Here is a 26,364-nt window from a genome sequence, read left to right on the forward strand (position 1 = left end):
GACCCGATCGCTACTATCCATTTGATTGGTTGGCTATTCCTGAAGGCAGGGCTTCCTCCTGGATCATGGATGAAGGATTATGCTGAGCCAACCAAGAACCCCAATAGCTACAAAATTGCTGCAGGATGACACAGCCAAACAGGGCTACATCTCTGTTCTAATCCGTGGGAGACAACCACTATGGTGTAAGACTCCCTTATTTTGGTGGTCAATGATGGCATGGTGAGGGAACAGTGAAGATGGAAAAGCTCCTCTGTCTAGAGACTCAGGCAGAGGTGTGATAAATACTGATGAGGTACCGGAGGTAAAGAGGCATGTAGTCCTACTTTTGCCAAACTTAACCAACAAAAGCCTTGCAAAGATATGCTGTTCTCAGCATTACACACTTAGAGTGGCTCTACAAACACACTGTGAAAAATAAAAGTCCAAAAAAGCCTGAAGGGATTTTATTTTTAAATACACTCATGGGATGAGGGCATCGTTAGCCAAACCAGCATTTATTGCCCATCTCCCCAAAGGGCAGTTAAGAGTCAACCTCATTGCTTTGGGTCTGGAGTCACTTCCAGACCAGACCAGGTAAGGATGGCAGTTTCCTTCCCTATCATAAATTAATGGCTCAGGTGGATTTTTTTGACAATCGGCAATGGATTCATGATCATCATTAGACTCTCAATTCCAGGCTTTTTTTAAAAAAACGAAATTCAAATCCACGATTTTCCACGGCAGGATTTGAACCCGGGTCCCCAGAACATAGGCTGGGTCTCTGGATTAACGCTCCAATGATAATGCCACTGGGCCACTGCCTCCCCAAGAAACACCAGGAAACTTATACTCTCTTATTAAACTGACCGCTACATCCCACCATTGGCAAATTGACCTTAGCCCCCCAACTAAATTGGTGACTCACCTCCAGCCTGCATCTGAAAACACCCAACTAAACTACAAAGGCAGAATCTGGGAAGACTCTGGCTAAGATTAGGGTTAGGCTTGTATCCTCTGGAATTTTAAATAATCAGAATTGACTTAACGGAACCATGTAAGATCCTGAGGCAACTTGACCAGGTAGATGTTGAAATGAGATTTCCTTCTCTGGAAGAATCTTGGACAAGGGATATAGTTTAAAAATCCTCTATTCCTTCATGGCACGAGGGCATTGCTAGTCAGACAGCATATATTGCCCATCCCTAACGGCCCAGAGGGCAGTTAAGAGTCAACCACATGGCTCTGGGTCTAGAGTCACATGTAGGCCTGGCCAGGTAAGGATGGCAGTTTCCTTACCTAAAGGGCATCAGTGAACCAGATGGGTTTTTCTGACAATCAACAATGGGTTCACAGTCATCATTTGATTCTGAATTCCAGATATTTATTGAATTCAAATTCCACCATCTGCCAGGGCGGGATTCGATCCCAGATGCCCAGAACACCATCTGGGTCTCTGAACTAACAATCCAGTGGTAGTACTACTCGGTCATTGTCCCATGAAAAATAATAATGTAACACCAGTGAAAACATTGACGAGGAAATATCTTGTCTCTGAGGGTGGAGTGTCGTTGGAATTTGCTTCCTCAAAACACAGTTGATGCAGAATCATTAAACATTTTTAAGGCAGCAGTAGGTGGATTCCTGATTTTCGAGCAATTGAAATATTATCATCAGGGAATGCAGGAATGTAGAGTTAAGTCAACATCAGATCAGCCATGATCTTAGCGAATGGCAAATCAGGCTTAAAGGGTCGAGTAGCCTAGTTTTGTTTGTAATCAAACAAGAGAGATGCCAAACGAGATCATAAAGGGTAGTAAATATACAAACAAGCATTAACAGGATAACCATGTATCAAACATGTTAAACGTGAGTACAATGATCAAGATTCAGAAAAGATTTACAAGGATGTTACCAGGATCAGAGAGGTTGAGCTACAGACAGAGGCTGAGTAGGTTGAAGCTACTTTCCCTGGAGCACAGAAGGCTGAAGGGTAATCTCATGGAACGTTTATAAAATCACGATGGGCATGGATAGGGTGAACAGACAAGGTCTTTTTTCGTAGGATAGGGAAATCTAAAATGAAAAGGCATAGGTTGAGAGGTGTCTTAATTGAGACATAAGATAATCAGAAGGTTAGATAGGGTGGATAGGGAGAGCCCTTTTCCGAGGATGGTGATGGCGAGCACGAGGGGGCACAACTTTAAATTGAGGGGTGAAAGATAGAGGACAGATAGAACATAGAACATAACAGCACAGTACAGGCCCTTGTTGTGCCAATCCATCATACCAATCTCAAGCCCATCTAACCTACACTATTCCATGTACGTCCATATGCTTATCCAATGACGACTTAAATGTACCTAAAGTTGGCTAATCTACTACCGTTGCAGGCAAAGCGTTGCATTCCCTTACTACTCTGAGTAAAGAGACTACCTCTGACATCTGTCCATAAGACCATAAGACATAGGAGTGGAAGTAAGGCCATTCGGCCCATCAAGTCCACTCCGCCATTTAAATCATGGCTGATGGGCATTTCAACACCACTTCCCTGCACTCTCCCCATAACCCTTGATTTCTTTTGAGATCTAGAATTTGTCGATCTCTGCCTTGAAGGCATCCAACGTCCCGGCCTCTACTGCACTCTGCGGCAATGAATTCCACAAGCCCACCACTCTCTGGCTGAAGAAACGTCGTCTCATTTCAGTTTTAAACTTACCCCCTCTTATAACCTTTTCCAACACTTTACCAACAACCGAGGTAAGGCTTATTGGTGTATAATTACCAGGGTTGTCTCTACTCCCCTTCATGAACAGAGGAACCACATTTGCTATCCTCCAGTCATCTGGCACTATTCCTGTAGACAATGACGAGTTAAAGAACAATGCCAAAGGCTCAGCAATCTCCTCCCTGGCTTCCCAGAGGTCCTAGAATAAATCCCATCCGGCCCAGGGAACTTATCTATCTTCACCCTCTGTAGGATTTCTAATACCTCTTCCTTGTGAACCTCAATCCCACCTAGTCTAGTAGCCTGTATCTCAGTACCCTCCTCAACAACATTGTCATTTTCTAGAGTGAATGCTGTTGAAAAATATTCATTTCACGCTTCCCCTATCTCATCTGACTCCACACACAACTTACCACCAATATCATTGATTGGGCCTAATCTTACTTTCGTCATTCTTTTATTCCTTAAATACCTATAGAAAGCCTTAGGGTCTACCCTGATCCTATCCACCAACAACTTCTCATGTCTCCTCCTGGTGCTTCTGAGCTCTCTCTTTAGGTCTTCCCTGGCTACCTCGTAGTCCTCAAGCACCCTAACTGAGCCTCCACATCTCATCCTAACATAAACCTTTTTCTTCCTCTTGACCAGAGATTCCACCTCCTTCATAAACCACAGCTCCCGCGCTCTACAGATGTCAGAGGTAGTTTCTTTACTCAAGAGTAGTAAGGGAATGGAACACTTTGCCTGCAATGGTAGTAGATTCGCCAACTTTAGGTACATTTAAGTCGTCATTGGACGAGCATGTGGACGTACATGGAATAGTGTAGGTTAGATGGGTTTGAGATCGGTATGACAGGTCGGCACAACATCGAGGGCCGAAGGGCCTGTACTGTGCTGTAATGTTCTATGTTAAATATGAGAGGGGAAAAAGATTTTTAAAAAGGGACCTCAGGGCAACTTTTTCTACACAGAGTGTGGTGCTTTTCGGGAACATGCTGCCAGAAGACACGGAGAAGGCTGGTACAATTATGACATTTAAAAATCAGAAGTCACACAACACCAGGTTATCGTCCAACAGGTTTATTTGAAATCACAAGTTTTCAGAGCAGAGGTCCTTCATCAAGCGAAGTGACACCTGATGAAGGAGCAGCACTCCAAAAGCGTGTGATTTCAAACAAACCTGTAGGTCTATCACCTGGTGTTGTGTGATTTATGACTTTGTCCACCCCAGTCCAACACCAGCACCTCCACATCACGGCTGACGTTTAAAAGGCATCTGGATGAGAACATGAATAGGAAGGATTTAAGAGGGATATGGACCAAATGCTGGCAAATGGGACTAGATTAATTTAGGATATCTGGTCAGCCAGGACATGTTGGACCAAAGGATCTGTTTTTTTGTCTGTTTCTCGATGCCTGTTTCACTCTAGCCACCTCACGATTACAAAGAATGAAGCTTTACCTCCAATTTCACACCATGAAGGTTGTCATCATGGTCCTTCGTGTACTGCTCCTCAGAGTTGTCTGCAATTGGTGATCGAGGTCTTGCTGAAGTGGTTACAGACGTGAGGTCTCCACGGGATATAAGGGTGCACATGTACGCATCGTGTGAGAAGACATCGTGGCGGATGAACTCACAAAACAACAGCACTAGGTTCACAAACTCTGCTTTCTCATTTTCATTGTTGAGGTCAACTGGTGCATATACAGGAAAACAGGAAAAAGTGAGAAGCCAAACTTTTTTGTAAGTCAAACTTGAAAAATTCAACCATGTGATCTGTGCATAGTAAACTCACACTTCACAAGTAAGTACAACTTGGCCCCACATTTTCAACTGCTGTGCATTTGAACTCTATGTGCTCTACTGGAACAGTTAAATGTAAGGTAAAGTGTAGTTGCTGGAAAGCTGAAATGAAAACAGAGAAGTGCTGGAATGGACCCAGTAAATCGGTCAACATCCATACAGAAGGGATACAGAGTAAATGTTTCAGGTCCATAACCTTTCAAAGCTAGAGGAAGGTTTTAAGAATGGGCAGGTTTTAAACGGGTACATAAATCAGAGGGTGAGGTGGGGAAGGAACGAAAACATAAGGAGTGAGGTAGACTGGGAGACAGTGGTTAAATGGCACGGTGTAAAGGCACAATGCAGAAAGCAAGAGAGAGTAAAAGATGAAGTCAAGAAAAGAAACAAGAACGGATACAGGAGATGCAAATACTTCACACAGACTCAGAAAACAAATGGAAACCTCAGCCATGACCCAACATTGTTGAACTGAGCACGGGGAGGTTGTAACATGCCTCAAAAATGAGGTCCTTAGGCTTGATTTCAGCATTCATGAAAACACCCAGGAGGCCAAGAGGTCACAGTCCGCATGGAAAGGACAAGTCAAGGTTAATGTTTCCCAGGCTGGAGCAGAAGCTGAAATCCACACTTTGACAAACGAATAACAAAGCTGCCACTGAAGTTCAAATGATGTAACTCCAGTTCTCCGATTCAACAAAAGTTTGGAAAATGGAATGAAACACAACTGAAACAAATTTTATCCAAATGAAAGCTACAAAAGGACATAATAAGATTTGTCAGGAACATTTCCAAACCTCCTCTGTACCTTGTCTGTTTTGAAAGCAACAATTAATGGAAGGGACGCATGGCATCTCAGGTTTTTGAGCCAAACATAATAGTGCGGAACGTGTTTGGAAGACCAAGCAGGCCAGGTAGCAGCTTTACAGGGCAATCTAAGCTGACATTTCAGGTTAAACGAGCTTTCACAGCATTTTCAGATTCATTCTATTTTGCTTACTTGAGCTCCTTAAAAATGTTTACTCCTCCTCTTCCTGAAACATTCAAACTAAAAACTCAACTCTGTTTGAGTCAATTGAGACCAGCAATCTAGTGCAGATCTGGTCATCATTCCCCAGAGTCAGAAAGTAGCACAGCTTGGAACCAGGAGCTTCGGCCCAAACAGGTGCATGCTGACCATGGTGCCGACTCAAGCTAATTCCAATTGCCAGCATCTGGTCCATATCCCTGTAACATGCATCCCATCCATGCACCTATCCAAATGTTTTGTTTTAAATGTTGCTACTGTACCTGCATCAACCCCATTCCCTGGCAGCCCATTCCATATACACGCCACTCTCTAGTGAGGAAATGAAAAGCAACAGCATCTGATTGAGGAGGAACCTGGCTCGGTCTACACCCAGAGGTGAACTTACCTGGTAAACTAATACACAAGAACCACCCATTTGATGTTTTCTCAAGCCACTTGAATGAAGCACTAAAGCATTAAACACACCGTACAACAGAGTGGAGGCAATGATCGCAGTCATGATTGTTAAATAGAGACAAAAGAAAAATGCAGATTCTGGAGTCCAAGGGAGACCAACAGGAGGCTGGAAGAGCACAGCCGGCCAGGCAGCATCTGCAGGAAAGGAGCAGTCAACGTTTCGGGAATAACCTTCTACGTGACTGGGTGTGGGTAATTCCCGAAACGTTGACTGCTCCTTTCCTCCAGATGCTGCCTGGCCTGTTGTGCTCTTCCAGCCTCATGGCTGTCAAAGTCCTGATTCCACTGATACTGCTGTGGGGAACTTGCCCAGAGAAAACTGAAAGCCTGAATTTCCTTTGGGCTTTTCTCAATCTCCCACTATAACTTCGGGATCACTGGGGCAAGATGTATTTTTAACAATACTATTTTTCCAGGGCTTCTGTCACTCTCCCAACTGATGGAAATTCCAGATATTGGTCTCGGTCCACAAGGGTGGAACAATTAGCCCAGGATGTTTCACCTTTTCCAGCACTCTGATCCAGGTCAGCACCATGTGCAAAGTGTCGGATGCTGCTGGTGTGTCAAATGCACGTAAATATAGCCTGGTTCAAGTAAGAGGTGCCTTTGGTTTGTTTGGATAGAGTCAAACTCCAGTGTTTGTTTGCTTCTCTGACACGCTACCAAACAGAACTGAACTGCATTTGTGATTGTGTATGTATAAATATATACACACACACACACATAGAAATACATTATTCAAAGGTTATTTTTAAAAATATAAAAAGCTTTGTGCAAAATTCCACAACCCACCCCACCAACTCCCACCATCTCCAAGATGGATGGAGACAAACAGGAATGGCAGAGACAGTAACCAAAACGTACTTAATACAGGAGCTTGAGTGTCCAGAAACCTGAGCAGGATATTCTGAAACACAGGTAGGCTCGAGCCAGTTAGGGACACCGAGGAAATTGACTCCTTTTCATCCAGGACTTCTGACTCTCCGCATCGCTACAAAATAAGCACATGAGCAAGTGAGTAGATAGCATTTGTGTAGGGCAATTTTTCACTGTAACTAACTCACTTTCAATGAGCAATTTTCTTCCATTTTGCAACTATCAAAGTTGATCTGGAACATGCTCCCTGATACTCAATACTGCACTCCTTTCTGTATTTTCAAAAGAAAGTTTTCAAGTTTGTTGGAAAATACAGAATTTCGGTATGGATTAGTTGGCGTGAAAAACAAATGACAGTTGGGCTGATGCAGTAACTTTTGTGGCCACAGCCAAAGCTGTGGCATGTGGTTGGTTTTTACTAATATGGGAGTGTCTGATGTTAACTGCAAATGTTCAAAATGACTAACAATTCCGTTGTCTGACATTACATTGTCCTAGTATTAGATACAAACAGTAATATTCCACACATTCAAACAGAACAAAGATTTATCTCACAACTGGTTCTGATCAAACATACCTTTCCAGGAGGTTAAATCGGCTTGCCAACAAAAAAAAGAGAATTGACTAGCTTTAGCTCCCAACATTTCATGCTTGCTCCTGGGTTTCAGACTCACCTCTGCCTCGAATTCAGCCTGCCTCTTCTCCAGGAGTTTTGCTACTGCCATCGCTCTGTGCTTCCCACACCGTTTACAACTCACTGCCCACTCGCACAGTAAAGTCACAACTGCCTCATCATTCGGTGCAATTTGCTGTGGGCAAGTGGGGAAAAACAAACTGAGACATTGTGCTTGCTGACAACATCTATGACTCATTTAGAAATCAGGAGTTTTCCCAGCAATTTCTGTTACATTCCTGATTTCCAGCATCCAGCGTTCTTTGATTATTTTAAATTTTCCAAGTGTGGAACAAGGGGATGGGAGAAGGTATAAAATCTGGATCGGGTAGGAGGTGGCAGTCAGGGGGAGTTGAAAAAGGAAGATATCTTACACAGTAAATAACTGCTCCGCACAAATAATTACGAGCCACTAGTCCAAATCAAACAGCAAGCCTTCGTACACTGTAAATACAGCATATGAAAATAATTGGGGCTTATTAAAGGATTTATTTCAGAACAGTGAAGGAAGTGTTCTGATTAATTCTGGTTGGAATAATCAGAAAAGTTGCAATGGACCGTTGTGTGATCTAAAGAAGTTTTGCTGATGCCGAACAGAAAAACGTACGTGACAGCTGTGCAAGTAATCGTGCTATTAGATACCACCAGAAAGAGACAAACAATGACTAAACACTGAAATGAGATCTTAATGCTGAAATGGATGTATCAAGTGATAAGATCACAGATGTAATGAATAAAGCGAACAAAATAAAACCACAGTACATCTGGAATACAAAAACCAGAGCCAAAAACTTGAGGATCTTGTGATGCAGTGGTAATGTCCCTATCTCTGGGCCAGGGGATCCAGGTTCAACTCCCACCTTCTCGACAGGCGTTTATTAATATCTCCAAACAGGTTGATTTGAAAACATTGAACCACAAACCTAAATAGTTTAGTTGGCAGATGATGCAAAAGTAAAGCAAGGACGTTTTGGACTGAAAAATGCATCAAATTCTTGAATGAATTAGGCAAAATATCTGCATGGTCAGAAAAACTGAAATTGAAATTTAATACAGAAGGGTGTAAAATCTCAAAGTCCTTAACACAATCCCCACACATCTGGCCTGGTCATCAATGGACTGCTATTATGAACAATTCATTGTCAGTTACTAATGGTTCCAGCTATTGTTCCCCCAGGCTGACCTTCACCCATCCCTTTGTCTGCCCAGCTGCTCTTCTCTCTCTCTCTCTCGCCCTCTCTCTCTCTGAGCCCCATCTCAACATATCATTTACTCTTGTCCCCACCTCCCAGCCTCAGCATAAATACCAACCTTTTTCTAGCTACAATCTGTTCTGAAGAAGGGTCACTGGACCAAAAACATTAACTCTGGTTTCTCTACATGGACACTGCCAGGCCTGTTGAGTTTTGTCAGCAATTTCTGCTATGTTTCTGATTTCCAACATCCATAGTCCTTTGATTCTTTTAATTTTACAAACGCAGAAACTCATTTATTTCAGAACTTAATTTGCACTGCAGCATTTTTAAAAGAAGTTAAAATGAATCTTTTGCGTTTCTAAGAGGAAAAAAACCTCACTCTGAATTCCATCATTCCTCTCATCTATTTCACACATTCTATATATTCTGTTAACAGACTGCTTCCCCTAGTCCAGATTTTGAGATGACCACACAATTGTATTACATTATGCCTAGGTCAGTGATGGTACAATGCAAAAGACAGAACCAACACTTCTCAACAAATGGCCACCTGAATGAAACAGTATGCTCCTCTGACTGCTCGTAACAGGCATACCAGATTGTCTTCAGCCAACCCAGCTCGCAAAACGTCTGCTGTTCAGCATGATTCTTTAGCAAGTGCTGTCCAATCTCAAATACATTAATAGCTCGGTTAACAGCCAATTTAAAATGGCTGGTCATGATCATAGCATGCCTTATTCACACTTGCAGGAAATCACACACATTTACAAAAAGGGACCCATGCTCTGAAAGCAAAAGAAAACTTTTCAAGCCTTGTACTTGCTTTGAATTGTGGAGAATCGGGGGAGCCAATCCCCATGGCAATATCTTAGCCAATTAGAGCTGACTTGCCAACCAATCAGCATGCTTGTCAACTAACAGTGTTAATTGTTGCAGACATTTGAAATTTGGAATTCTTGTGCTTGTCCAGATGAGTACAAGCTGAAAATGTTCAACAGCAACAAATCTCTCTTTGCAGCAATAAGCAATTTCTGAGTGACTAAGCAACTATTTGCTTCAAATGAAATTAATGCAATATCCTTAAACACACATATACTCTTGCATGAGCTAGGCAAAATGGCTTTGCAATGTAAATAATGCACATCATATGACAATGACTCACCTCCTGGCTATCCTTGCTCTGACTTGTCCCAAAAATCTTATGATACAGGCTGTCCAGGGAGTTGCTGGAATCAGATCTGTCGAAGCAGTGACGATCCAGTACTTCCAACGTGTGCAAGACCTTACTGATTGTGAAACCTTTCACATGGGCAACGAGAAAGGTGGGAAAACATTCCATTAGACAATATCTGAGCAACGTTTACAACTGCAATTCTTCTCACATGTGCACCACATACAAGCAAATCCACATACATGTCACCACATAGTTACCGGAATAGATACAATTATTTTACCTCATCCAACCCAACTAGTCATTTTTGTTATTAAAAAAAAATTATGTTAAACCGTGCAAAGATTAATCAACCCGAGAGCTTGATCCCATTGATAGAGTCATTAACACTAAAAGGAGTGGTCACCCCATAACATTCACACACTTGCACAGCCCCTGTCTCTGGGGTTGGGTTATGTCCGTGAACCTGTAATTTGTTTGGCAGGGGTCAAATATTAACTGAACCTTCTCTCCCGCTTTCCACAGTTACCGCTTACACTGCTGAGCATTTTCTATTACAAGTTGAGATTTTCACTACCTGCAGTGTTTTACACTTGTGCTGTACCAATACTATTCCGTTCAGGGATTGAGTGCATTTGAAGCAAATGAGGGAGGTAATGACCTAGGGGTTTTATTGCTGCGCTGTTAAATCAAGAGCATCAGGTAATATTCTCGGCATCCAGGTAAAATCCTGCGATAGCAGGTGGTGAAATGTGAATTTGATAGAAATGAGGATGGAGTCTAATGATGACAATGAAAACATTGCTGCTTGTCAGAAAATACCATTGAGTTGAATAATGTCCTTTGGGAGAGGAAAACGCCATCTTTACCTAGACTGGTCTACATTTGTCTCCAGACCAACTGCATCGTGATTGACTCTTAACTGCCCCACGGATGATAAATGCTGGCCCGGACAGTGACACCCACATCCAATGAGTGATTAAATTAAAGATTACGGAGCCTCTTTACTGATTTGAGGTCATATAACTTACTTATCCTTTACAAACATGACTCACATCTCCTGATGTCAAGCAATGGGGGGTTTTTTTTCCCCCCTGAAAATTTACTGTGTTCTGTCAACCCTCTACAAGTGTAGCTCAAACAGCTCCAAAGCTGACATAACCTATTCACCTCAACAGACTTCTTCTCTGTCTTTCTGTTGGTATATAGTATCACAACTGGTAAGAAAACGGTGCTGTAAAAGGCAAATACTGATAACCAAATGCTGACTGGGAACTACTGAATGAGCCTTTTTGGGGTCAAATGGGTTGTTTTAACAGGTCAACAGAGATGTTCATTAACAATCACAATCACAGAGAACTGCTGGAGAAAAATCAGCAGCTCTGGCAACATCTGCGGAGAGAGGAACTGGGTTAGTGTTGAGTCTGGTATGACTCCTCCTGCTGTTCATTAGCTTGGTGGTCTCTCAGTGGTCACTGTCAACCTCTTATATTCATTCAGCTTTCCCAGATAACTAGGGTCAACTACCACTCAAACTGCCTTCCCATTTTGTGTTATCTATCCTTGATGGTTAAAACACTTCCTGATTTAAATATAAATATAAAATGAAGAAAGGGGACAAGGAGACACTTTGTTTAAAAACGCAAAATGGGGTCAGGTGAAAAAGGACAGTTTAACAGAGTTTAACACTTTAAAAAAGTGCACATGTTCTGACTGGGTAAATAAGGGGAAAAAAGACTGTACCCGTGGGCCAGAGGACTGGTGGAAGCGAGCTGGAGAAAATACAATCACAATAACATGCAATGGAGTCACATATTCCCCTGACTGGGGAAGGTAATGGCATGGTGACAAAAATCACTGGACTAGAAATCCCGAGGCTAGACAAAAGGTTAAATGCCACCCTGGCTGCTGACAGAATTTAAATGTAATTAAAAAAAACGTGGAACACAAAGCTAGTCTCAGGTAATAGGGACCATAACAGTGTTCATTGATAGTCAACAAAACCGACCTGAACTATTAATGTGCTTTAGAAAAGGAAACCTAGTGCTATTACCCAGTCTGGCCTACTACTTCAATCACAGAATCCCTACAGTGTGGAAACAGGACCTTCGGCCCGGCAAGTCCATACCGACCCTCAGAGCATCCCACCCAGACCAATCACCCCTATAACCCACCTAATCTATGCATCCCTGGACACATGGGCAATTTAACATGACCAATCCACCTAGCCCACTCTTCTGTGGACTATGGGAAGAAACCCACGCAGACACGGGGAGAATGTGCAAACTCCACACAGACAGTCGCCCCGAGGGTGGAATCAAACCCAGGTCCCTGGTGCTGTGAGGTAGCAGGGCTAACCACTGAGCCACTGAGCTGTGTGCAGGTTGATGACGTGCAGTTGTTCACATGGTAGGGGCTTCTTCACCACCCACAGCCAACTCCTATGCCTGATGCCACATGACAACAAACCAACAGCAATGTGGTGCACTCTCAAACAGCCCCCTGAAGAAAGTCACTCAGCTCAAGGCCATTCAGGGATGGGCAACAAATGCTGATTTTGCCAGTGACACACCACATCCTGCGAAAGGTTAATGAAAAGCCCAAGGACAGCAGACATCACTGCTTTACGTCATGGTTGAGTGGTTAAATTATTGGATTAGATAATCCGTTGGGAGTCCCCCATGCAAATTCAAACCCTGTTCACTACAGCTCCTCCTGGTACAGTTTTTGGGCAAAAACAGTGGCTCAGTAGTTAAGAGATAATGGGGACTGCAGATGCTGGAGATTCCAAGATAATAAAATGTGAGGCTGGATGAACACAGCAGGCCAAGCAGCATCTCAGGAGCACAAAAGCTGACGTTTCGGGCCTAGACCCGCTCAGTAGTTAACACTGCTGCCTCAGCACGAGCAACCCAGGTTCAATTCCAGCCTCGGGCAACTGTCTGTGTGGAGTTTGCACGTTCTCCGTGTCTGCGTGGGTTTCCTCCAGGCGCTCCGGTTTCGAGGATGTGCAGCTTAGGTGGATCGGCTGTGCTAAATTGCCCATAGTGTCCAGGGATGTGTAAATTAGGTGGATATGTCATGGTAAATACAGAGTTAAGGGGATAGAGGTGGGGTAGGATGTTCTTCATTAGGTCAGTACAGACTCAATAGACTAAATAGCCTCCTCTGCACTGTAGGGATTCTATGATTCCATTCCTTCCCTCAAGTATACGAATGAACCTGTTGAATTTCCAACAGCTCTGTGGTCATTTATGTTTAGATATTATTAATTTTTTTTTAAAAAATTCCACGATAATGTTTCTTTCTAAGCTAAATTTTAATACGCGAATCTCCTTGGTGGGGTTTGAAGCCAGGTTTGTGTGTTACGAGCGTAACACTGTTCAAGCTTGCACTTTCACTGCCGAGTACAATGAGGTGCTGACATTTCATGGATCAGGGACCAGGCAGGATGCAGGCCCAGCAGAGGGCAGTGTCTGCATTCTCAACAATGTTATATCTCGAGAAGTTTTTGTAGCATCCAGCACTTTCACAGGACGGGGAGGGGAGATGTGGAGGCCAGAAGTCTGCATGACTGTAACATCCTAAGAGGCGCTGACAGCCCAGCAGCAACTAAAGTGTAGCACTGATCAGTCAGATCTGGTGGAGGGTGTCATGCAAACATACAGTTTGCACCAGTTAGACCTGAGGGACCCACACATCAAGGTTTCTATTCCACCCTCGCCACTTGAATCTGTATCAGCATGTTCTTGAAAAGAAAACCATACTTTTGCTTAATAAGGTGGTTAAACTCTTCAGCAGCCAGGCATTGCAAGGTAGCCAAGGCAGTGTAGGTTTAGTAACTGTTCAAAACACAATGCTCTGATCAGAGTTGCACTGACTGTTTCAATAAGAAACACTCACAACTCATCAGTTTGTTCAAACAGTTTAATTCTTAGGCTCATTGTCACTCTGAAGTGTAGAGTGGGAGGAACACAGCAGGCCAGGCAACATCTGACAAACAGGAAAGCTGACTTCTCGGGTCAGGACCCTTTTTCAGAAGAGTAACTTTTCTGAAGAATGGTCCAGACACAAAACGTCAGCTTTCCTGCTCCTCAGAAGCGGCCTGGCCTGCTGCGTTCCTCCCACTCTACACTTTGTTATCAAGAAATTTACATCTATATTGGGCAAAATGAATGTGAAGTATTCAGCGTGGAAAGGCATTGGAGCTATATTCAGGAATATACAAACAAATTACACTGAAACAGTAAAGACAGTAAGAACTGCTAATGCTGGAGTCAGAGATAACACAGTGTGGAGTTGGAGGAACACAAAAGCCAGGCAACAACTGAGGAGTAGAAAAGTTGACATTTTGGGTTGCGGCCCTCCTACGTCAACTTTCCTGTTCTTCTGATGCTGCCTGGTCCACTGCGCTCCTCCAGTTCCACACTGTTATCTCAGACTCCAACATCTGCAGTTCGTGCTCTCTCCTTGTCACTATGAAGTGTCCTCTAGTGACTGTTATAAATCTATGAGTTTCACAAAGGCTCCCTCAGGCAGGTGATTTGCTGAAAACCCAAGGCAGTTAGCACAGTACACCTGCCCAAATGGCAGTGTTAGCATGCAATCATTTAGAAGCAGAATAGGAAAAATAAATACTGAAATGAAAACAGAAATTTCTGGAAGAGCTCAGCAGGTCTGGCAGAATTTGTGGAGAGAAATCAGAGCTAATGTTTTGGGTCCACAGACTGTTCCTCAGACCCGAAACGTTAACTCTGCTGAGCCTGGCTACCAGTTTCTGTTTCAGATATACAGCATCCGCAGTTCTTTTAGTTTTTATTTTACGAAAAATAAATAATCACTGAAGACATTTGTAACGGCCAACAGTCAATTGATTTGACAGCAATCAAATGTTTTTGCTAAATAAAAACCAAAAGAGCCCCACACACCAGGCCATACCACAGTCTGTCATTACACCCACCCATTGTTAGCCACTAACAGTCCCCATTAATAGCTAATCACCTTCCTAGCCATATTGTTATCTACTCCCTTTGTCTGTTACCAACATTTTCCTAGCTACCTTCAGTTTCGACAGAGGGTCACTTGAACTTGCTAACTCTGATTGCTCTCCACAGATGCTGCCGGATCTGCTGAGCTTTTCCAGCAATTTCAGCAATTTTGATTTAACATCAACTCAACGTGAAAATCAAGCCATGTCTCACCAAAATGTTGAAACTCAGATGAAATGCTGAATTTAGGTTACAACCATACTTCAGGGTAAAACGGAGGGAATAAAAGCAAAAATCCTGGAGAGAGAATCTAAGTGATTTGTAAATCCGGTTACTGATTAAAGCCATATCCAAATGGATTCTTTTGGATTCCTGGGTTAAACTTGGGCAGATTTGCAATTAAATATTTAGAGAATGCAGACACCAAATCCTACATCAGCTGAAGAGTTTAGCAGCAGCGACTGCTGGTCAGAGTTCTTTACGTGCGTGGAATAACAGGTTTTTGCAGAGTGCAAAACTCAACATCTAGCCCGGAAGTGTGAGTAGCAAACACCCCCAACCTGTTCCCACCCCTCCCTACACCAGGGCTGCCAACTCAACTAAAGCCCCTGATGTCACATTGAGAAACACGCAACCAAAGATATGCTCACCCCCTTCCTTTTGTAGGGTTACAAGGAGGGGTGCAAGGCAGTGTGCTGCACAGATTCACAGACGTCTTATGGTGTAGGAGACCATTCGGCCCCAGCATGCTCTTGAAATGGGCTGTATTACATAGCACCAATCCGCTGCCCTCTCCCTATTCCCTTCCAGATTATTGTTTTAAATCCAGACTGTCACCCAGTGAGGGGAAAATAAACCTTCCGTTTCAAACGTCTAGGAGATGAATGGAATGTGGGGAGAAAAAAAGTACTAGGCACCATCTCTTCAACTCTCCAGGCTGGTGCTGAGTAAAGCAGCTTACCTGCAGTAGATTCCTGACACTTGTCAAAAGACCATCGTACTTCCACAGCCCGTCCTCGCTGCTTGATCTGCTGCTCCACTTCGTAAATTTTGGCTCGGACCTAAAGTGTTAAAACAAAGCGTTTGAGCAAGGCCATGACATCTGCTGAAAAAACAAAAATCAGGACCTAGGCATGTTTCTACAATATCTTAAAGATCTTGCACAAACAGAACTTGGGCAATGTGACATGCAACACCTCTCTGTTGCATCTAGTTCTGTCACTCCTATTTGTTTTGGAAACTTTTAAATGAAGCCATTTAAGGGAGAACGGTGGGAATGTCACATGACGAATAATGTAGAGGTTAATGCTTAAGTGACATGGGTTCAAGTCTCTCCATAGCAGCTTATTGAATTTAAATTCAATATAAACCTAATTTCAGTGAAGTTAACCATGACAATCAACAACTGTTGTAAATACCCAACTGGTTCACTAATGCGCTTTAGGGAAGGAAATCTGCCATCCTTACCTAGTCTGGCCTACATGCGGCATCAGACCTACAGCAATGTGGTTGACTCTTAAACTGCCCCTGAATGGTCTAGCAAGGGCAATTCTTCTACCAGTGTTATCAACATCCCAGGAATGATTGAGAAACAGAAACTACTGGAGAAACTCAGGTCTGGGAGCATCTGTGGTGAGAAAACACAGTAAACATTTCAGGTCCATCGACCCTTCTTCACAGCATTCTGAAGCAGGGTCACAGGACCCAAAACAGTTAATCCACTTCTTCTTGGAGATAGAAAGGACTGCAGGTGCTGGAAGCTAAAGTCAACAAAATGTGGGACATTTGTGCAAATGTGCAACCGTTTCTCACTCTACTCCAAGATGCAGCCATCCCAGTTCATTCCAGGGTCGGGCACGCTACCCAATCCTGTGACACCTCTCCTAAAACTCAGGAGTAGTTCCTCGATGCAGATGACACATTCGCCAACATCCAAATTTGATCTTATAAATTTGTCTCACACTCAGTCATAATGTGTTGGTGCCGTGTGTTGAAGGTCAAAAACCATACAATACCAGGTCCAACAGGTTTATTTGAAAACACAAGATTTTGGAGCATTGCCTGACGATGGGGCTATGCTCCAAAAGTTTGTGTGTGATCTGTTAAACCTGTTGGACTAGGGCCTGGTTTTGTGCAATTTTTGACTCAGGTCACAATGAGAACTAGCTTCCTGACATTTTGTGTTTACGGGGCCTTAAAAAAATGCAGCGAATAAAATTAATGAAAATTAAGGCTGAACTTTTTTTTTTAAATATTGCTGAAAAGAGACACATGATGCCAGCAAAACCTGAAGAAAACACCTGTTGTACGATTCTGTAATTGTTCGCCAAGAGCAATCCAATCAGGAGTGCACTAATAGCTATACCAATGAACTTACTGGAAAATATTCGTTAGCATTCATAACATGGTGCATTTATGTTCACAAGAAACAACATATGATGTGTCTCCCATTTAGAAACATCCAACTAGTGAACACGGGGATTTACGAACATGATCTCGCACATGGCTACAAAACTTAAAGACCCAACACAGGAAAATCTGTTGTACTTACAAATGGCCTCTTCCTATTATCCTGAACTGTGCTACAACTTGTGAACAGACTCCAGAATGAACTTGTTTGCAACACAGAGACTACATATACGTTCAGATTCAGAGACTTTTTTCTACGAACAGGAATATGCTCAAGCCATATACTTTGCTTTGAAATTTTCCAGAAGCGTGAGGAACTTAAAATTCCAAATTGCTTTCTCTGTAGCAACCACAACCAAATCAGCACTCTTTTACCTTGTAGTATAAATTGTTACAATTGTTTGAAATTTGGCATTTTTGCATTTGTCCTGATGAGTGCAAGTCAGAAGGCATCAGCCACGTGGCCCTTTTTCCAGCAACATTCACATTCGGCACTACCAGGAAATATCTAATACTTAAGCTTGACACAGCTTCCAAATCAGAGAATTCAAGCCAGAAAATATTCAATCGTGGGTCACTTCCCACAGCATTTCACATGGGAGGAAAAGCCTTTGTGTGGTCAGGCATGGCAATAGAGTGCAAACACAAATCTTTTGCAAAAAGGCATTCATTGCATTCTATTACTCTGCTGTGGCGAATATATTCAGGGCAATAATGAAATAAGGTAACAATTCACTGTATCGTGCATCAGTGCATGCCAATTATACCTGCTGATTGAAGGCAGAATTACCCCCTGGCATAGGTAAACAGGATGGAGCCACTTGGAGCAGATCAAGAGGCGAGCCAGGATTGCTGCTTTTGCTATCATTCATGGAATAATTCCACACCAAGGCACTAGGACAACATAAAGTTATTGTCTGCAGGAAGAACAGAAACAGGCATTGAGTTCAATTCTTGCATAAATGTGCAAGCAAAGCTTGAAAGCTAACATGTGAAATAAAACTGCAATGTAGTTGTCTCCAATGTCCTGAAAAGAGCACAAGAATTGAAATGTTAAATGCTTGCCACTTACTGCTGATTCACTTAACTCTCATAACATTTAAGCAATATTTAGATATTCCCTTGCATTGTCATTACCTCCAGGGCAATGGGCAAAAGCTGGAAAATAGAATCACTACACAGATAGTTTACAACCAGTGCAGATATGATGAGCTGAATGGCCTCCTTTGTGCTGTGAACATCTAAGATTTTGACAATGTGTTACATTTCAGCTATGCTTTGCCTCCCTGGCATAATGGAAGAGTGACAATCGGTTTTCCATTATTTGCAGTTTCTGTAAGAGAGCTTCATCATTGGGTGACCATTTGTATCATGTCTCCCTGGGGTCGCACGCTGGAAAACAAGTTCCACCATTCCTACATTAGTCATGAAAAGGTAAAGGTTGTACCCAAGTACAAAAAAAATCTACAAATCATAAATACATACCAGGTTTTTGATATTTAAAAAGAATTAGTATTTCTTACAACCAAATAGATTCTAGTTACAGATAAACAATAATATTGAACCATCAACATGTAACTATACTCATTAAAAACGTTAATCCCCTTATAAAACACTATCACATACAGACAGACACAAAATAACATGAGTGTTATGAGCAGAGGGAAAGACCAGGAAGACAGTTCAAATGGTCCCTGTCCACAGGGTTTGCCGAGTACATTGTTTTGGTTTGTCAGGACTTGCTGCTCTTCAATTTTCCTTCTCCAGGTACTTTTACTTGCTTGCAGGAGGCACAGGGTGACTCTCTCGCACTATAAAACTCAATGGCTTCCTGGCTAAAAGACACAGTGGATGAGGGGCAAGTAATCTACTTTCTTCCAGCTTAAGGCATTTCTAACCGCAGAGGGAAAGTTTCTTTCTTTCCAGATGTCCGATGGACTCTCTCCAAACATCCACACATCCACAAGCTGCTCAGCCACCAAGAGCCTGGGGAATGGTCTGGGCAATGGCAACTCATCACCAATCAGCAATTTGTTGCCAGCCAAATCTCCACAAAGCTTTCTTGAGAAGATTTGTAGCTCGGGTTATGGGCTTGCTCGCCGAGCCAGTGTGTTTGACTACAGACATTTAGTCACCCTGTTAGGTAACATCATCAACGTGCCTCCAGAAAAGAGTTGGTGTTCTGTCCCTCTTGTTATTTATATGCCTCTGTTTGCTGGGGTGGTTGGCATTATTTCTGGTTGTTTTTCAGTGGTTTGTTCATAGAGTCCAGCTCAAGGTGTTTCTGGTTGGAACGCCAGGCCTCCAGAAATTCCCTGGCATGTCTGTTTGGCTTGTGCTATTATGAATGTGTTGTCCCAATCGAATTTGAGTCCTTCTTTGTCTGTGTGCATTGAGACCAGTGAGAACTGGTCATTTCTCTTGGTGGTTAGTTGGAGTTCAGTTGGAGTTCAATATCCTTATTGTCAGTTTTCTTCCAGTTTGGCCTATGTAATGCTTCTCACAGTCCTTGCATGGTATTTTGTATATTACATTAGATTTATTGGTTGTGGGAATGGGGCCCTTCATGTTTGACAGTAGCCATCATAGGGTGGTTGGTGGGCTACCCTGATATCTAGGGGTATGAGTAGTCTTGTGTTCGTGTCTGATATGTCTCTGATGTACAGCAGGGTGACTAGTGCGTATGGCCGTATTGTGTCTTCTTGTGGTGGTCTGTTGAGGAGATAACGGCAGAACAAACAAACAAACAAACAAACAAATCTGCTGTTACCTCCATGACAGTCCACAACATGAAGACAACACTGCCAGACACAGTAGTCATCGTACTGGACATATCTACAACCTCAAAATCTCCATTCGTATATATGCCTTGGTTCCAGGTAGACAGCTCCCCCCCACCCCCCGACAAACAGCAGTATAAACAGCACTTAGTGAGCGTCAAGTAATGATTTTGTTTTTTAAAAAGTGTAGTAATTCTTTCCACAATCCTTCATTTTTGTAAAACAGTCATTTTCCTATTTCAGTTCACAAGCAAAAATGCAGAAAAATAAAAAGATAGAGTCTTGACGCGAGGTGCAACCCACCTACATGCCTGTAAGGCCTCCTGCTATATTGTGTTCCCTTGACCTAACTCCTCAACCACCAGAAATAGTCGCGCTCTCTCTCTCTCTCTCTCTCTCTCTCTCTCTCTCTCACTCTCTGTCCGTCTTGGTGGGGGGGAGAGAGAGAGAGAGTCTTAGAAACTTTGATCAGCTCTTTAGCTTCTAAATTAAAGAGACACTTACTTGAGTGAGTGGTCCTTGCATTTTCTATTGCTTTATGACTTCTATTTCTAACAGGCCATTTTGCTCCATTTCTTTTCAAAGTCAAAAGCTTGGCAATGGGAGAACACCTCTCTGTAGTGACAAAGTATGGAGCTGGATGAACACAGCAAGCCAAGCAGCATCTCAGGAGCACAAAAGCTGATGTTTCGGGCCTAGACCCTTCATCAGAAAAAGGATGAAGGGTCTAGGCCTGAAACATCAGCTTTTGCGCTTCTAAGATGCTGCTTGGCCTCCTATGTGTTCATCCAGCTCCACACTTTGTTATCTCGGATTCTCCAGCATCTGCAGTTCCCATTAACTCTGATACAGTTTTAACCTCTCTGTAGTACTTGGGATTTTAAATCCCAGAATGGGGTTATTCAACCTACAGCATCTGCTCCAGTCTTAATAATGTTCTGCAGCAAATGCCAAATATTGCAGATGCTGATGATGTGAAATGAAAGCAAAAGATGCCTGAAATTCTCAGCGGGTCTTACAGCTCTTGTCCTGAGAGACAGAGATAGTGTTAATGTTTCTAGGCAGTTACTCCTCAATACAGTACAACGGGGCGGCTCGGCGGTTAGCACTGCTGCCTCACAGCACCAGGGACCCGGGTTCGATTCCAGCCTTGGGTGACTGTTTGTGGAGTTTGCACATTCTCCTCGTGCCTGCGTGTATTTCCTACAGGTGCTCTGGTTTTCTCCCGCAGTCTAAAGATGTGCGGGCTAGGTAGACTGGCCATGCTAAATTGCCTGTAAGTATTCAAGGATGTGTAGATGGAGTGGGTCTGGGTGAAATGGTCTGAGGATCGGTGTGGACTGGTAGGGCCGAAGGGCCTGTTTCCACACTAGCGATTCTATGATAGTGTACATTCTGACAAGATGTACTTGAACATAAAATGTTGTTTCTCTTCGCACAGATGTTCCCTTACCTGCTGAGCATTTCTAATCATTTTGGTCATATATTATAATGTATGTTCTGCATTTGCTAATAATTTATGGAGTCTGTAATGCCATTTTCAAAACATTCCATATCTCAAGGGTCTACTCTAAGACTGGAGAAAATGGGAGGAGTAGACCGTTTGGCCCATCAAACTTCCTCCATTTAATGACATCATGGCTCAAAGTCTGCCTCAACACACTCTCCATAATCCTCAACTTCCCAGAGAAGTAAAAAATTACACAAAAACACAATTTTTTGCCCTTAAATACATTCAGCAATGCAGCATCCATGACCAACTGTCGTTGGAAATTCACAAAGGTTCACAAACTTCCAAGGAAATATATCTTTCTCCACATCTAGGTCCTAAATGATTGACAACTTATCCTGGCACAGGGTCTCCATGTTCTGGACTCTCCAACCAAGAGAAGCAGTCTCGATATTTTAGCCTATCATGCTTTTTCTTCACTCTCAGTCTCACTGAGATTGAATCATGTTCATCTACCTTCAGATCACAGGACTACCCTCAGATCTCTCAAATCTTCACCGAGTCTTCCTCTGATGCCAAGTACTTTCAAAAACACCCAAGCTTGTAATAATGCAGAAGAGGTGGTAAACTGGTTAAAATGTCAGAGGGGAAAACAATCTGAGCTAAATGAAGATTTTAAGAAAAATTTATCTGCATCATCATTTTGTTTCAGGTGATACATATGCAATATCAGAGGCATATGCGAGACCACAAAAACAGTGCCATGTTCAATGGTCTGCTGAAGAAATGAGTCATTTTTGACCATTCACATTTCCTCTTCACCCCTGCCTCAGAGACAGATGTCAGTGAAATTAGATTTTAGCAAAGGCATTCAAGAGGCTTGACACCGTCCAAGCCAAAGCAGCGCACTTGATTGGCACCACATCTACTCCCTCCACAACAACGCTCAGTACCAGTCTTGTGTATCTTCTACAAGATCTTCTGCAGAAGTTCACTCAAAATCCTCAAGCACCCAAGCACCTTCCAAACCCACAACTACTTCCATCCAGAGAGACAGGGGCAGCAGATACTTGGGAGCACCACCATCTGCAAATTCCCCTCCAATCCACTCCTCACTGAGGTAATGCATCACGTTCCTTTACTGTCGCTGGGTCAAAATGCTGGAATTCCCTCCTTACTGGCATTGCAGGTCAGCCCACAGCAGGTGGGCTGCAGTGCTTCAAGAAGACAGCTCATCGTTAACTTCTCAAGGGCAACTTGTCTCAAGCCAGAGAACGGTCTAGTGGTATTATCACTAGACTATTAATCCAGAGACCCATATAGTGTTCAGGGGATCCGGGTTCAAGTCCCACCACAGCAGATGATGGAATTTGAATTCGATAAAATATCTGAAATTAAAGAATCTAACAATGACCATGAATTGAATGTCAGGGAAAAACCCATCTGGTTCACTCATGTCCTTTAGAGAAGGAAACTGCCATCCTTACCTGGTCTGACCTACATATGATTCCAGACCCACAGCAATTTGGTTGACTCTTTACTGCCCTCTGGGCAATTAGGGATGGGCAATAAACATTATCTGGCCAATGACTCCCTCATCCCGTGAATGAATGAAGAAAACAAGCTGGGGGTGGGCAAGAAATGCCCACATCCCATGACTGAAATGAAATATTATTTTCCCATAAATGATCATTAGGGTAACATTGCATTAGGTTTTCCTGTAAGGCATACACTACTGGACATTTGAGAAAGTACTGAGAAGAATTATAACCAATGGGATGGGATCTCAGCAAGGCCTGGTTGCCTTGATGATAGCAGGGGGCGGTGGGGGGTGGAGACAGAACACAGAGTGCATCTGGAGCAAAATTTGTGGTTTTTTGGCTTCCCGGTAAACCAATTTTTATTGCACCTGATCTAAGCTCAAAACTTCAGAGCAGCACTGAGACAGTATTGTGCCTTTTGAAAGATTGTATCTTCAACAAGACATTAAAATAAGCCCCCAACAGCCTCAGCTGGTGAACAAAGATACTGCAGCATGTGCAATGTGGTTGACTCCAGTGCACGGACTATTTTCTAAACGGTGAGAAAATTCATAAAGCAGAAGTACAAAGGGATCTGGGAGTGTTGGACCAGGATTCTCTAAAAGTTAACTTGCAGGTAGAGTCCATGATTAAGAAAGCGAATGTAATGTTGTCATTTATCTCAAGAGGGTTGGAATATAAAAGCAGTGATGTGCTTCTGAGACTTTATAAAGCTCTAGTTAGGCCCCATTTAGAATACTGTGTCCAATTTTGGGCCCCACACCTCAGGAAGGACATACAAGCCCTGGAGTGTGTCCAGCGGAGATTCACATGGATGATCCCTGGAATGGTAGGTTTAACGTATGATGAACGGCTAAGGATCCGAGGACTGTACTCAGAGTTTAGAATGTTGAGGGGGAGATCTAATAGAAACTTACAAGATAATGTATGGCTTAGAAGGGGTGGATGCTGGGAAGTTGTTTCCATTAGGCGGGGAGACTAGGACCTGTGGGCTCAGCCTTAAAATTAGAGCGGGTAAATTTAAAACCGAAATGAGAAGACATTTCTTCAGCCAGAGAGACTGGTGGGCTTGTGGAATTCATTGCCACGGAGTGCAGTGGAGGCCGGGATGTTAGATGCATTCAAGGCAGAGATCGACAAATTCTTGATCTCACAAGGAATCAAGGGCTACGGGGAGAGTGCAGGGAAGTGGAGTTGAAATGCCCATCAGCCATGATTTAAATGGTGGAGTGGACTTGATGGGCCGAATGGCCTTACTTCCACACCTATGTCTTATGGTCTTACGGACTCCAAAATGACCCAGAAGAAATCTACTCAATACAAGTACAGCTCGGAGGAGGCACCAAATGTCAGTCATGCCCACAGTCTGTACAAGAATTTTTAAAATAATCTATTCAAAACAATTTTAAAAAAATGATGTCCTGGCCAACATTTATCACATAACCAAATCGCAAACTGACTACCTGATAACCGATCACATTGTTAATTCCAAGTTTCAGTTGCCACATTCCATTCCATTACAACAGTGACTACATCTTCAAAGTATTTTGCTTGCTGTAGGGCGTTTTGACTCCTGGAGGTTTATAAAATCATGACGGGCACGGATAGAGTCAATAGCCAAGGTCTTTCCCCCAGGGTAGGGGGTGTCCAGAACAAGAGAGCATAGGTTTAAGGGATGAGGGGAAAGATTTAAAAGGGACCTAAAAAGGGCAACTATTTCCTGCAGTGGGTGGTGTGTGTATGGAACAAGCTGCCAGACGCAGCGGTGGAGGTTGGTACAATTGAAAAGGCATCTGGATGTGTATACGAATAGGAAAGGTTCAGAGGGATATGGGCCAAATGCTGGCAAATGGGGCGAGATTTATACAGAATATCTGATCAGCACGGACGAGTTGGACTGAAGAGTCTGTTCCTGTGCTGTATATCTGTGCTGCTGGTTTGCAGAATACAGCGTTATATGAAAGGCACGCTCTTCTTTTTCTTAAAAGCAACTATCTGGATAAAGCATAATGGGTAAAACAAGAATGCGAAAGCTAAACACGCTGTGGATGTTGAAAATCTCAATCAAAAAATTGCTGGAAGTGCTCAGTAGGCATTGGTAGCAACTGCAGTGAGAAACAGGGTTAACTTTGCATGTAAAGGTCATTGACTTAAAAACCTTTACTCACCTGCTGAGCATTGCTAGCACTTTTTCTAGTTATTATATTTAAATAAAGGTTAGGCAAAGATCCTCTAGCTGAAGATAGAAAAGGGAGCAAAAGTCGAAGGCGGTGATAAAATATTTACATTTGGAAAAATATCATTGAAGAATCTTTCTAAACACAGCCTTTAAATGCACGATCTTCAAATGATCTCCACAGGTGGCATCAATAAAATTAAATTCAGTGGCATTTGTGGTGGCAGTTTTTAAAAAAGTAACACAGAGGCTCATTTGCAACCATTAATATCAAAGCTGCCATTCTTAGCATCTCCTTGCCACTCGCATGTTCATCGAGAAGATAAAGTTGCCACACTAACTCTAACATGTGCTTGGTACCCATGTTCTGTGCAGACAGAAATTCAACAGTGAAACAATAGTAAAAATAAAACAGACTACTCACAATGCGACGAGCGGTTAGAGCAGGGAAACAGGAAATGATACAGCAAAAAAGCAGCTGACTATTTTTTTTTAAACATTTGGAAGGTCGCCTCCTAGCAGGTGTTTCAAATCACTGGTACAGACCAGATACTTCCTGCGCAACAATGAGGGCCGAGACAGAATCCAGCCACTGACCCAAACAGTGTTGAAACGTTGTCCATTTGGTTTGGTCTAGTTTCAACTTCAAAACACAGACATGCAAGCACAAAACAGTTCCGTGATACACAATCGTAAATCACAAAACCGCTTTCACAGCGGGATGGAAAAGCTAAATCTCAAGTGCTGCAATTCCTAAGGCAAGGGCATCCCAGCAGCCCAAGTGAAACCCCAGGTGAATTAGAAGTAACCCATTCTATCATTCCAACAGTGCTAGAGGCACCAGAGGCATTATCTCCCACACTTAAGCACAAAAAACGTCGAGCAAATGTTTCACAGCTTCCCAGGGCAGCACAAGGCTTTCATAAGACATAAAATGCTGGAGAAACTCAGCAAGTCTGGCAGCATCTGTGGAGCAATATGAAAGTTTCAAATCCAGTTGGAGTCTTCAAAAATTCTGATAAAGCCATACCAGCCACAAAGCCTTAATTCTATTCCTCTCTCCACAGAATCATGGGGAGGCAATATCCCAGTGGTTTCATGGCTGAACTA

General features: G+C 42.9%; 1 protein-coding gene across 4 annotated transcripts in view; it reads right to left on the bottom strand.

The window, feature by feature from the left end:
• The window catches only part of LOC125457561 (mediator of RNA polymerase II transcription subunit 12-like protein), a 568,603-nt gene that overhangs the window by 410,061 nt on the left and 132,178 nt on the right, over positions 1–26,364 (bottom strand). For all 4 annotated transcript variants that reach the window (XM_048541933.2, XM_048541934.2, XM_048541932.2 and 1 more), the window contains exons 9-14: positions 18,075–18,224; positions 15,860–15,959; positions 9,902–10,038; positions 7,545–7,679; positions 6,859–6,985; positions 4,170–4,402 (exon numbers count right to left, since the gene is read on the bottom strand). In XM_048541933.2, the coding sequence (XP_048397890.2) occupies positions 4,170–4,402; positions 6,859–6,985; positions 7,545–7,679; positions 9,902–10,038; positions 15,860–15,959; positions 18,075–18,224 (882 nt within the window). The remainder of the gene's footprint in view (positions 1–4,169; positions 4,403–6,858; positions 6,986–7,544; positions 7,680–9,901; positions 10,039–15,859; positions 15,960–18,074; positions 18,225–26,364) is intronic.

This window comes from Stegostoma tigrinum, chromosome 14 (genome assembly GCF_030684315.1).
Source record: "Stegostoma tigrinum isolate sSteTig4 chromosome 14, sSteTig4.hap1, whole genome shotgun sequence".
NCBI classification, from domain to species: Eukaryota; Metazoa; Chordata; class Chondrichthyes; order Orectolobiformes; family Stegostomatidae; genus Stegostoma; species Stegostoma tigrinum.